At 43.8% G+C, this 14,116-nt stretch overlaps 1 protein-coding gene across 2 annotated transcripts in view; it reads left to right on the forward strand.

Moving 5' to 3' along the window:
- The window catches only part of TAFA3 (TAFA chemokine like family member 3), a 202,168-nt gene that overhangs the window by 151,710 nt on the left and 36,342 nt on the right, over positions 1-14,116 (forward strand). Inside the window, exon 5 of one of the 2 annotated variants that reach the window (XM_084853470.1) lies at positions 8,116-8,240. The exons of the other annotated variant lie outside the window; for it this stretch is intronic. Coding sequence (XP_084709596.1) covers positions 8,116-8,240 — 125 coding nt within the window. The remainder of the gene's footprint in view (positions 1-8,115; positions 8,241-14,116) is intronic. 2 annotated transcript variants of the gene reach the window in all.

Genomic DNA, 14,116 nt, shown 5'->3' on the forward strand with positions numbered 1-14,116 from the left:
AAAAAGACTCTCTTGAAAGAAATGGCTTCTGAGTTGAAACTTTAAATACTTGATTTGCCCAGTTTGGGGCTCTGAAGCCAATATTGAATGCTCTTGTATGAATGCTTCTTAGTTTAAATCAGAAAGGGATTCATTTCACAGGACTTTCTCTGCTTTTTCTCTTGAACTGGCCCATAGTAGCCAAGGCTGCCTTGCCCAGAAGGTCTAACATTGATGTTTTACTTAGAAAAACCTGTTACTGCAGTGTAGATGCAGAACACATGAATAAAACCATGCTGTCTAATACCTGTGCAAAGCACTAAAAATGCAGCCCATCTATATTTTATTGAGCAGTGTCATTCTGGATCTGTCTGAAGTGGCTGGAAGCCTCTGCTGGTGCATTATTGATTGGCTTGACAGCTTGGCTGGTGCAAATGGATTTGTACATGATGCCAAGAAACTACTTAAAACACACAGGATACAATTCCCATGAAAGACTGCATCCCCAAGCAGCCTCACTCAGGTGCTTCCTTTTCTGTGAATTATCCACTGGAATTCCATTGAAATGATCATGCAGGCATGAGTTGCAAACCAGACATAAAGTTCTTACAGACTCAACCTTAGCAAATAAAGTGCAAAGAGAACAGAAAAAGAGATTGCCAAGGTTTCTAATATACTATAATGTATAATGTGCCTACTCTCTTCCTTCATCCTTCAAGTGCTTGTTTGAGTTGTTGTGATTTCATGGAAGGTTCAGAAGCATTCTAACTTCTCAGGTGAAAGATGTCAACAATGCACAGTTTCTAGGCAGGAAGTGGAGAGCCAGTATAGGTGAACGGAACTTCACACAGAGAATATGGACAAGAAGAGAATGTGTCATGTGAAAAGAAAAAGTGTCATGTGTGAAGCACCCTTTAGTGTCCTACGAGCCTGGCACCCCTGTTCTGTCTTTCTGCTAGCAGCATGTACCAAAGAGAGAACAGATGCAGCGGTGCAGGGCTCCTGGGATACTAAAGGGCTGCCTCACAAATGACACTCTGTGCACTGTGGCTTCCTAACAGACATGTGAACCGCCCAGAGAGCTTCGGCTATTGGGCGGTATAGAAATGAAATAAATAAATAAATAAATAAATAATTTAAAAAAAGTGTGATGTTCATACAAAACACACAGGTGTATGTATTTCTGCCCACAGGAAAAAAAGGGTACGAAGCGAGCCCAAGTGGTAGGAAAGTAATAGCTCACAGGCAGGATGGTTGTAGGAAGGGCACTGGGCTGAAAAGCAGGGATCTGAAAGCAAAAGATGATTGGAGGAGAAAGAAGGTGGAAGGAAGTTCAAAAAGAAATTGGGGTAGGGAAAAACTTCACACCAAGTATTGTGTGCTTTTGAGAAGAAGGGAGTAGACAGGCAAGTGAAGCTTGGAGACTAGGAGACCAGGGCCCAAAGGGGCAGAGAGGGTGAAGATGCAGTATGTGCAAGGCTGAGGAAAATGAACTTCACATCTGGATTTGAACCACCTAGCCCAGCTCTCCCCAACCAGGTGCCCTCCAGATGTGTTGGCCTACAACTCCCAGCATCCCCCAGCCTGTCATGGGAGTTGTAGCCTAACACACCTGGAGAGCACCAGGTTGGGGAAGGCTGGCCTAGCCAAATCTTTGGCTTCAGGAATCCAGTCGACAGGACATTTCAACACTTCTCCCTCCCACATGCTGTCTCAGTGAAATGACCACTCCGTTGATTTGAAATGCTCCCATTAATTGGTAGGTTCCCCTCCAAATAACTTGGCAGGCTTTGTGCAGATAGTGATTCTGCCACATGACTTGTGACTGAACTAGCGGTGTTTGTAAACAGTTTGTTAAAAAATCAGTACTTGGATTGTAGAGAGGTCTCCTCTGAGGAGAAAGAGCCCCTTCCTGTCCTCAGAAGAATCCTCCCACTTTGCCAGTTCAGGAGAGGGGAAGTTCTCAAACCCTCACGCCCCCACAGAAGAAAAACCCTGTATTATCAGTAGACTTGCCCCAACAGGAAGGAAGACATTGGTTATTAACTGCAGGGTGTTTTTTTTTTTTTAAGTCATTAGCTTCACAAGATAGAAACCTTCTCTCACCCCCCACCCAAAATGTGTCATCCAGCTCCTCCCCCATCTGAATTAAGGCAGGTGATGGCCAGAGACGGAGCCTTTTCAGTTGTGGCATTCCATCTTTGGGATTCCCTCTCCAGCGAAGTTCTGGTGCTATTTTTTTTTCCTCGGCATCAGGTGAAAACTGTTTTATTTGCTCAGGACTTCTCGTTCTGTTCTTTCTCGTGCTGAATTTTTTAAAAAACTTTTTGATGTGAATTTGTTTTGATTGTTTTATATACAGTTACTTTATGAATTGGTGCTGATATACTTAGATTATGTTTTAAATCATTTATTAACAAAAAGCAAAGTTTACATTTAAGACAATTATAAAAAGAAGATGGTACTTGTTAACATAGTTAAAACAGGAAAAGAAAACAAAACAAAATATAGTGTATACCTTTGGGGATAGGTAAACTTGCAATGTTTGAGTTCATTGAGGCTCTCTGAATTCTTCCTCAAAGCTTGTTTTGCCTTGTTTGCGTTCCCTAATGCGAGTGTCTATTTTTGGGGGGTGGGGGTGGGATGTGCATTTTTAAAAGTGTGCAATTTTTCCCAATTGAAAGAATACACATTTTTCTCACCCAAAAATGCACATTTCCCCATAGGCTAAAATGCAAATGCATTTTATGAAAATGCAGCTTTGTGCAAATGTGCATTTGCACAAGTGCACAGTTGCACATTTTTTGAAGTGTGCACTTTCAAACATGAATGCAAGTTCGGGAAATTTCAAAATTTCTTGTACATCCCTACATACATAACCAATATGGCTTTCTACTAGTAGAGGTTACCCACTATTGGGAGTTACCTCATCCAGTATCTTCCCTTTACTTTATAGTTTTCCACTTGAACATGATAGGTGATGTGAATGATTACTGTACTCTGATTGGTTACTGTATTCTTTTATTCCTACCTCTTTACACCTATCCGTGTCTCCCATCACATTACTTGTTTATCACCCCTTTCTCCTAGTTGTCTTTGTCCTAAAATTTCTACACCAAGAGAATTGCATTCTGTCTAGTCTTAACTGCAAGATGACACATCCTTGCAACCAATCTGCAAAAGTATAGTTCTTATATGTTTCTGGGTTCCTCCCTTTGGTATTTCTTCTTCTCAGAGTCACTACTTCCTCTTTTTAATTAGGCTGCTTTCAGTTGAGATTTGAGGCATTTCATTTATAAAGGCCCCTGATTTGGTTAAACCAAATTTTGGTAAATTTTAATATACTGATCTCCCACATTATATGAAAAAGTCCACTTGGGTCACTTGGGTCACTTCTGGATATAATGCTAAAGCAGTTTATTGCTACATGCAGTAGCAGCCACAATCCTTGGGCTAGTGCGCGCCACCCTCCACCCATGTGGCTGGGAAGGGGGGATTGGAAGTCTTGGTTCCTGTTTTAAACTCCTTACATCCAAACTGGGCGGCAGGGGCGGTGGTGGCTTTGGTTAGTTTTTAAGCTATGTTTTGTTAAAACAAGCCAGGATCAAGCCATACTTTATGAGTCTAGTTTGTTAATAAACCATAGTTTAAACTAAGCAGGGTTTCCCAAGTTTAGACTTAGTGAGAGAGACTGGTTAGTTTAAAATAGAAAGCAGGACTGAGTGTGCTGGAAGACAGGGGAAGCACATGAGCCTGAGGCTCAATGCTCGTAGTTTAGTGCTTATGCATATAGCACTAAACAGTGGTTTAGCATTATGTCTGAACTGGGACAATCTCTTTTCTATTCCTTCTTTTAAGACATGTCTGTTTTGTATTCTTGGTCTTTGCGTTACAGCTGTGTTTCCTTGAGTTGTAAAAGAGCTGACAGACAGGCTGAGTGAAATCCATGTGTGCAGCTTCAGGGACCTATGATGCCAGTGGAGCACAGGCTGCATTTTTTTCCTGGCACTTTGGCTTCTGCCTAGTTTCCAAGGCCAGAAACGTCCTTGGCATTTGGGGGTACAAGCCATAAGAAAAAGCAGGCATTCGTGTGATTTAATTAGGCCCCCTGGTACCACTGGGCAGAAAATCTCTACTGCAATTAGTCTCTCAAGGTTGCTTGCTCCTGGCCAGTTGTCATTAACATGTCTTTTGTCTTTGAAACTGACACAAACCAGGAAAGCCCTAATGGTGGAAGACACCTCTTCCCTCCAGTTCCGTCTTGGTGTGTGCTTCCTGCCAACTTTATTCAATCCTCATCCTTCCCTTATTAATGGAACATTGGTGTTGTTTCTTTCTGTTTCTTCCTCCCTGACTCTGGAAGGATTTGACTGATGATCCTTCTGACTTTGATCACGTTACACTGAACTTTGGGTTGGCATGGAGATGGGCTTTCTTATGGGCTTGTCTTCAGATAATTCTGGTGTCCCACTGCAGGTTGACATAGTTGAGAGTCCCATAGTATGTAGAGAAATAACTGATAAAATAAGTTTTGGAACTGCTCTGCTGGATTGCTGTTCCAGCACTTGGGGAGTGGGAGATACAGTAATGCTTCCTTCAAAAAGACTTCACACTGCTTCCTGCTTCCTCCAGACTAAAGACTCAGTACAATGTAGATCTTCTCCACCAAATGAGAATGCCACAGAACTGTCAGAAATATAATCTGATCTCAGAGGAGCTAAGCTAATTCCAGCCTACTAGGTTTCGCTGCCTATCCATCTGGTCATTTATTAGTTCTACCATATTGCTAAGTGTTCAGCGTTTGGGAGTTTGTATCTCTTTTATCCATGCGACAATCCTGTAAATTAGGTTCATCCATGGTACTTTCTGTGTTGGGAAAATGCATGAAACCCACATGCAGATCATCATGTGGTTATTGCAAGTGAATATGTATGCAGTCAAATTCATACATTAGCAAGCTAAAGTTGTCCACAGCTTCCTAGTACATATATTTCATCTGCCTGTGCTTCTTGCATGCGATTGTCCCATGGCTGCATGGATTCTGTGAGCAGTATCCGTCAATGCTAGCACTAACATGAATTACTGTATGTTGCGCTAACTTAAGCAACCTCTAGCGCAACACCAATAGTGCTAGCTGGCATGATGGGTTTCTGAGGAAACCCGTAGCATCGCCTAATGCTATTGGCATTGTACTAGAGGTTGCTTATGCTAGTGCAACATAATTTACATTAGCAGAAGTGTCAACTTGGATTTTTCTACGTAGAAGTGCTTTCCTCATGGAAAAAAATTGGAGGGAAGCAGCCCTGAGAGATCACATGTCCAAAACATAGTGGGCTTAATGGCTGAGTAACCATTTTCATCTGAGCCAAGTCCAAAAACAATATTCTAACCGTATCACCATATTGTCATCACATGGAATGGGAATTCTGGAAGTTACTTGCTTGCAACTTCTCGCCAAGTAAAGGATATTCACTTACATGTATTAGCCCTTGTAAATATTTAATTGGTGCTTTTTAAAAAACAACAACAGCACACAGACACACCACAGAATGAAAATGGGGTAGAGGAAGGAAGGAATGCCTTGCAGTATGGGAGGAGTGAAAATAAGCTAGCATTTATGGGTAAGTCCAAAAGAACTGAATTGATGATATTATACAGCTGGGATGTAGGCAAGGCACGATCAGTGAGAAGACATGTAGGGTTCCCTAGAGAGCTCTGTTAAGCTCCCTTTTTATATAGTTTTGGGCTAACAGTCTTCTGACAGTGTCAGTGAAAAGCAACCACAGGAGACTGTGAGTTAAGCAGTGGAACAGTGGGGAATGGACTGGCTTAAACCTTTTCTCTCTGGCCACTTTTTTCCTGGCTCAAAATGTCTGCTTTTCCACCTGTATGCAGAATGTCCTGATTCAGTGCCTGACATTTTCATTTAAAAAGATTTTCCCCTGTGAGTAGAAAAGTAACTTCGGGGGAAGGGTGGTTTTGAGGAGGAAAAGATTGAGTACCAGTCCCCCACCATTTTGTCTACTCAACCTCGCAGCCTTCCACAGCACTTTTTATTAAAACTGTCTGGAAAGTGTATAACATCTAGTTTGGCTCTGAAACATCTGGCTAAACTCTTTTAACTGTTTTGCTGTGGAGTTGTAGTAGTAGGCTCTGATTAATTTGAATGATTGGTTGTTTTAATTTATGTTAACATGTGTTTATTAGATACCTGTACAACTAAGTGGATACCATAGTAGAAAAAGCTATTCTGAACTTTTAAAATAAACAAATCACTTCCATAAGGAACTTGGTCCAGTTTTTCCTGCACCCTGTTTACAGGGAGTAACCACTGCACTTTATGGCTTTTGAGCTTTGGGACATTTTCCCCATGTACAGACTGGGCGAATGAGCATTAAAGTGGCAACTGTGGTTCACTGAAAGCAAGTGTAAAGTGATGCACACGGTGGGGCGGGTGCGTGCGTGCGGAATCCTAACTTTACATTTATGCCGATTGTGTCTGCGCTGGCAGCGAATGATCAGGATAGGGAGCTTGGGATTGTGGTGGATAGGTCAATGAGAACACTGATCCAGGGTGTGGCTGCTGTGAAAAAAGGTGAATGCCATGCTAGGGATCATTAGGGAAGGGATCAAAAATAAAACTGCCAAATTTGTAATGCCTCTATTTAAATCTTTGGTGCCACCACATCTGGAGTACTGTGTACAGTTCTTGTTGCTGCATCTCAGAAAGGATATTTGTAGATCTGGAAAAGATGCAGAAAAGGGCTACCCTTTCCCCTTATCACATCAGCTCTTCTGCTGTGAAGAATGTTAGAATCAAAACATAAGAAGAGTTGTGCTGGGTCAGAGGTCCATCTAGTCCAGCATTCTGTTCACATAGTGGCCAACCAGCTGTCTGTGGAAAGCCCACAATTACGACATGAATGCAATAACACCCTCCTGTCCACGTTTCCCCAACAACTGGTGTATACTGGATATATACTGGAGATGGCATATAGCCTCAGATACTGGAGATGGCACATAGCCACCATGATTACAAGCCACTAGTAGTGATAAAGCCATATGCACATACAGCTCCACACTTTGTGGTCTTAGAAACCCTAGGGAATTAAGAATTTCCAGTCACATGGCCAGCATGAAACATAAGGAACAGAGGTAGTGGGTTCTGTTGCACTTCCTCTTCACATATTTCTTGAACCGTGTTGTTAATTGGTTGGTCTGCACCAGGGGTTCAGAACCCTTTCAGCCCAAGGGCCAATTTCCATTTTGGAGACGCTTTTGGGGGCCACATTCCAGTGGTGGGTGGAGCCAAAATACCAGCATATTTTAGATGAAAGCTCTTACTGCAGGTAACTAAGCCTTAGGATAAACCACCAAATGATCAGTGGAAGGTGGAAAGGGGCTGGAGTCAGGGAGAGAGAACATGGCCATTTGGGGAATGCTGGAGGGCCAGAAATGGCCCTCAGGCCAGAGGTCCTGCCCCCCTGATGTATGCAGTGCTCATGTTCTTTTGCTTTCAGTAATAGAGGTCATCAGAGGGCTTGCTCCTGGTGGTTCCACATGGACCCATGGCCCGGTTGGAGTCCACCAGGAAAAAAGCCTTCAGCATGGTAGCCCCCTTCCTGTGGAATTCCCTGCCTTTGGAGGTCAGGCAAGCGCCAACGTTGTGTTCCTCCCGGCACCTACTGAAGACATTGTTATTTCGAGAAGCCTTCCCTGAGTGATCAGCCGCAGTTTATTAAGTTCAGAATCTGTTGTTTTAAAATGTTTTGTTTCAATTGATTGGGGTTTTATTCTTTTATTTTGTTGTTCACCTCTCCAAAATCTTTCATGTGGAGCGGTATAGAAATATTGTAAATAAATAAATAAATAAATAAATAAATAATAGGGACTTGACTTGAGTATCCATGTTACACCAATCTGTAGCTGATCTGGTAAAGTTTGAGACTGAACTCAGTGTTTCTGTTCTGTCATCGTTTTGTGGAATGGAGTCTACACTTACTTTGGGACCATGGAAAATAGATCATCTGCTTCAGTGACTGCCTACACTTTCACCAGATAAATAAAGAACTGTGGTGCCCAGTCTTCTGTTGATTTTTTTAAAAAAAATATCGTATGTCATTTGCTTCCCCCTAGCTTCAATAGTGCTTCAGAAGTGGTGGTGCCAAATGCAGCCATGTCTGGAAGGAGAGGAATGTAAGGTGCTACCAGATTTGTCCGGATGGAGCTGCAGTACTGGAAACAAAGTAAAGACAACCAAGGTATTTCTTCATTGGTTTCTGTTGGAAGTGATGTTGACCCAAAGTGAGTGAGAGGAGGCTGAGTCAAAACAGCCTCTTTCTACCAAGAAGCAATTTTTGTCACTCTTTTGATGAGATCCTCATAGTGGGAAGTTTGGTGAATGAGGATTGCAATGTATTGGGTTCATTCATCACTTAGTATCTATGAGGGCTAAGAAAACCAAACTTCAATGGCATGTGGTAGCTCAAGAACCCTGTTGTGTGTCTAAACCATTCACAAGGCCACCCATCATAGGGATATCAATAGAAAACGATTGCAAAAATCGTTTTGTAAGGTAAGGAGAAACTTCCTTACCTTACAAAATGTGAGTTGTGTATATCTACAGAGAGCCAATTAAGCGAAGGGTGGGGTGGTGCCTGATAAAAATCTCAATGTGGCTTGAAACATGTAGGCAAACCTATCATTATTCTGACGTGAGGGGATAACTTTACTTTTTGTGACTATTGTTTGTTGTTAGGCAGCTACTGTAGTGCCTAACTAAGAAGGATTTCCATGGCAGGAGGTATGGCAAGAGAATAATGGAAGCAGCTGTTTGTCAGGAGAGCAGTGGAAATCCACAGCTGATGGAGTGGGAGATACATTAAGAGAACTCAAAGCAACTTTAGATGTGACAGACATTTCAAATGAGATTGTACAGAGGAGACAGGAAGCACAAGGTACTTCCTGTTCTCTACAGACAGGCACGCATGTGCAAACACACCCTTTCATGCACTTTACCATCATATCTGAAGCTACCCTGGGAAACCTCAGACACTGCCATGCGTGCCTTAGTTGCAGGCTAAATTTGCTTCTTGTGTTTTTTTAAGGCATGAGATTAAAATACATGATTGAGCATATTAGTCTAAAGCTCACCCAATGTTATTCTGAACAAAATCATTTTTATTCAAAATGGGAAATTATCTGTTTGTTTGTTATTAACTCACAAGTTATTAACAAACAAAATGTTACAGTGTGAAATGCTCCTGTTCAGGGTGTCAGCCAGCCCGGCTCACTTCTGCAGTGCTCCATTCTATTTCCCCTCCCCGGTTTTCTGTGTTTTGCCCTCTGACACTCAGCGTTCTGTGGCCACTGAATATGCTCAGCCCTGATTGGGCTGTTTTGATTTAAGTATTTTTTTCTAAAGAGTTTGTGTTCGTTGCTTGGAGGTTTCCCCCGAGCATGCTAATATCTCCCTCTTGTTTCGCATCGGCCCATTTTTGTACAATCCCGTCAGCACTCTCCACCTGAGTTTACTGTTAGAAGGAATGATTTGAAGACACATCTCTCATCAGAATCGACATAGTAGTAAAACATAGAAAATCTAGAGGTGAGGAGACAATTGAGGGAAAGTGTACTTTAACACCGCCCACCCCCCAAATGTTACCATATGTTTTCCAAGCAGAGCTAAATACTGTTTTCCCCAAAAATGGAAAACAGTTATTTTTATCCACTGAAGATAACGTCATTCAAGCATTTTTACCAGAGTTATCCTATATATCCTGCCTAGCATTCAAGAGCAGGATGACAAAATAAGAAGTGACAAGTATAGTGGTGATAATAAAACGTCAGTTGCCTCGTCAGAACACTCGTGATCCAGTAGATGGAAATGGAAATGGATTTGCAGGTCTTCTCTTCTAATGAGTGTTTAGCAGTAGCATCTCTTGCTAGAGCAGTAAATGTGTAGATGCCATTCATCCCAATATCCCGATGAAGTTAACAGTGGTGGGTGCTGCCTCTGTAAGACTTCTGCTAGCCGCAGCCTGTTGCAGCAAGTTTGCTATTCTTTGCATTGCGATCCGGCCAAGGACTTTCCGGCCTGTCACAACTCCTCCAGTTGGAGCAATCATCTGTGACAGAGAGCTACATGATTATTATTTTCATGGCTTGCTGAATACCCTGAAGAACAAGGTATAATTAAATTTTTATCAAACTCATTAGTAATTACATGTATGTCATGGTTAATCAGTTGCATAACTTTGTAATCATTGTTCATACAGTGGAGGATAATTATTCTTCGGGCTTTTCTTGCTTCGTGCTTCCATCTCTTTTCCACACAAACACCCCATAAAAAATTATTCTGTAAAATAGCAATGTCTTCTTTCTTCCTTATCTTTTGCTTTACGAATAGCATGCTCACACTTGCTTTTAAAAAAAAAAAGAATATCAGAGCAGCCTCTGTTGACTCAGATATCAAAACAGTGCTGAGTAATCCTACCAGCTTCACACCACCAGCCGTGTTTTATCTGCTGCCCCTTTCATTTTGCTCATTTCCCACTTTTTATTGGCACAGTTGTCTTTTGGTGCCACCTCGTTGTGTATCCTCAGAATGCTGTGCTCTTGGCAGTAGCCACTTTGGCCCACAGCCACACACATTCTGGCTTGCCCCCTCCAACAGGAAACAATGTCCTTCTTCATAGCACATTTCTAAAGAAGCCTTGATCCATCTTTCACTTTAGACTGTATGAACTTCAGAGGCAAATTGCAACAGGAGCCACTGGAACGAATGGAATGTAGCCCAGTCAATATTAGTTGGGTCAACCTGGGCAGCCTGTTCACAGCAGCAGGGGATGGACGGGTTTTCATGCGCATGCTTCTGCTGCACAGAAATGGCAGGGATTGAAAGAACAACAGAGGGCCTGATGCTACTGCCATTGCTGTATGGAGGCAAGGCAGAGCCAAGTAGTGAGCAAAATGAGGAAGACAAGTGAGGTATCCACCTAGGGTTGGATGTGATCTGCAGTGAAAAGGGAAAAAAATCAGTCCTCACAAAGGGGATGTTTCTGCTCAGCTGGTCCTGTTGATACTGCTGCCACCTTCAGTAATGTGTGAAGAGCTGTTCCTCATATTATTTTTTAAAGACACAAGCACTTTTTCTCTGATCTAGCATGTCTAGGCAGTGTGGGAAAAGAACAGAACATTTCTAATTTCCTAAGAATATGTGCATTTGGATATCATAGAATGTGATTTTTGTCTGGAAAACGGATGGGGAGTGGGGAGATTGCCTTTCCACTCCACCGTATCTCTGCATCCACCCTCATAGTTTCAAAGAGCAACATGAGTTTTATGAATTCCTTTTCCTGATATGGACATCCGAATCTCTGCATTAAAGCAAATGCCTCTGTTTGTTCCATCCTCTTTGAAGCCGGGATATAACTTGCTGTGGTATTACTAGCTGGGCAGTTATATAATAAGCATCCCTCCTTGGCTGTGGGTTTCTGCTGCGTACAAATTGAGCTCCTTTTTTCCTCCAGTGCTCTTATTTTGATCTGTCTACCACTTTGCAATGGATTTGCTAAATTGTTCCTGCTTGAATGTCTCTCTTGTTTGGCATGCACACAAGGCCAGGGACGGAATTTAAATAGCAATATTTCAAATGCATCTACAGTTCTGATGGTTGCCTTGATAGAAATCACTAGTCCTACTGTGAAATCCATAAGAGAGGACATTGTAATGGGTAAATAGGATATGGAATGTCTGAAAACTATAAAATCATCCACAGTCATCAGAATAGCCTAGCATTTCAAAGGCTGAAACACAATTTTCAGGCTGCTCCTTAGGGAGAATTCGTTTCGCTTATTTACTTTGTATACAGAGCATGTGGAATCAAAGAGGGATAGACACTGGGGTCCACATAAATCATTACCTGCATACCAGAGATACTTTTCCTTTTGCTCCCCTGTCCAGGGCTTTTATTAACTATTTTTTTCTTGTGAAATGCATATGCATTTCCTTAAAATTCTTTTGCACACACTTGGTTTTCTTTCCAGACAGAATAAATTGGAGGTTGGGCCCGAAGGGCAGTCTGGGGATTCTGCTCGTGTACCGCCCACCTCGCTGCACGACTGACTCCCTGGCTGAGGTGCTTGAGGTAGTCTCTGATGTGCTTGTGCAATTCCCTAACTTATTGGTGTTGGGGGACTTCAGTGTACATTCAGAGGCTGTCCTCAGGGGGGCACCTTGGGACTTCATGGAGACTGTGGCTTCCTGGGAGCCGCACCCTATTCCAACTGGGCCCACCCATGTAGCTGGTCATGCGCTAGACCTTGTGTTTGTTTCTGGAGAAGCGGGGAGTGATCTGGAAGTTGGGGGTATATCCACCACCCCCTTGTCATGGTCAGATCACTATCAGGTGATGCTGGACTTCTCGGTTTCACAGCCCCTCCGCAGGGGTGGAGGACCCATTAAAGTGGTCCACCCCAGGCATCTTATGGATCCGAATGGATTCCTGAACACGCTTGGGGATTCTCTGGAACACTCAAACGGCCACTTGGTCGAGACCCTGGTGGGTGGGTGGAATCTGCAATCACCGGGGCATTAGATTGGGTGGCTCGAAAACACCCTCTCGCCCTGAACAGGGCTCGGACTGCACCATGATTCAATCCATGGTTACGAGCGTTGAAACAGGAGGTGAGATGGCTAGAGCACCGGTGGTGGAAGTCTCGCTCCAAAGACCATCAGACAGAGGCTAATGCTGTATCTTCCACCTATCATGTGGCAGTGAAGGCAGCAAAAAAGGAATATTATGCTGCCTCTATCGTGCCTGCAGAGTGCTGTCCCAGGAGGCTGTTCCAAGTGGTCTGGAGCCTGGTCGGTCCAGTTGCTCTGGAACCACTGGAGCATTCGAAGGCCTCCTGTGAGACCTTGGCAAGGCACTTTGCGGATAAAATTGATTGGATTAGGAGTGTTATTCCGTGCTCTGTGGATACACTTAGCGAGCAAGAGGCGGTCTGTGGCAAACCGGTTTTGTGGGATTGGTTCCAGGTTCTTCCTTCTGATAAAGTGGACAAAGTGCTTTCATCTGTAAGGCCGACCACCTGCTTATTTGATCCTTGCCCGTCTTGGCTCATTATGAGCTGCAGAGAGAGACTGGGTGAGGGGATTAGGGTGGTGGTGAACACCTCCCTTGAGGAGGGAGTGATGCCATCAGCTCTCAAGGAGGCAGTGATAAGACCGCTTTTTAAAAAGCCCTCCTTGGATCCCCATGTTTTGAACAACTTTCGCCCAGTTTTGAATCTGCCATTTTTGGGTAAGGTGATGGAGCAGGTGGTGCCGATGCAGTTGAAGGCACACTTGGAAGAAGCTGATTATTTAGATCCATCTCAGTCGGGCTTCAGGCCCGGGCATGGGAGAGAAACGGCCTTGTTCACCTTGGTGGATGATATGAGGAGGGCTTTGAACAGGAGCAAATGCTCCTTCCTTGTTCTCCTCGACCTCTCAGTGGCTTTTGATACTGTTGACCATGGTATCCCCCTGGACCGCCTGGAGGGGTTGGGCATTGGAGACACCGTATTACGGTGGTTCCGTCCTTCCTCTCCAGCAGGTACCAGAGGGTAGCACTGGAAGAGGAGGTTTTGGACCCGTGGCTGCTCACTTGTGGGTTGCCACAGGGTTCCATCCTCTCCCCGATGCTATTTAACATCTACGTGAAGCCGCTGGGGACTATCATCAGGAGGTTTGGGATGTGGTGTCACCAATATGCAGATGACATGCAGCTCTACCTCTCGTTTAAATCTTCACCAAGGTTGGCCGTAGAACCCCTGTCCAAATGTCTGGAGACGGTGAGTGGCTAGATGGGGAGGAATAAGCTGAAGCTGGACCCTGACAAGACTGAGGTACTTTTGGTGGGAGACAAGAGGAGGTTGGGGGATATCGACCTGGTGTTGAGTGGGGTACAGCTACCCTTGAAAGACCAGGTCCACAGCCTGGTAGTCATTTTAGACTCCCAGCTGTCCATGGAGGCTCAGGTGTCAGCTGTGAGCCAGACAGCGCTGTACCAACTCCATCTGATATGGTGGCTGCGCCCCTACCTTCCCAACCATCTGCTCCCATTGGTAGTATATGCCCTGGTCTCCTCTCA

Source organism: Heloderma suspectum, chromosome 4, assembly GCF_057233095.1.
Source record: "Heloderma suspectum isolate Gila_16-S chromosome 4, 16-S_ref, whole genome shotgun sequence".
NCBI classification, from domain to species: domain Eukaryota; kingdom Metazoa; phylum Chordata; class Lepidosauria; order Squamata; family Helodermatidae; genus Heloderma; species Heloderma suspectum.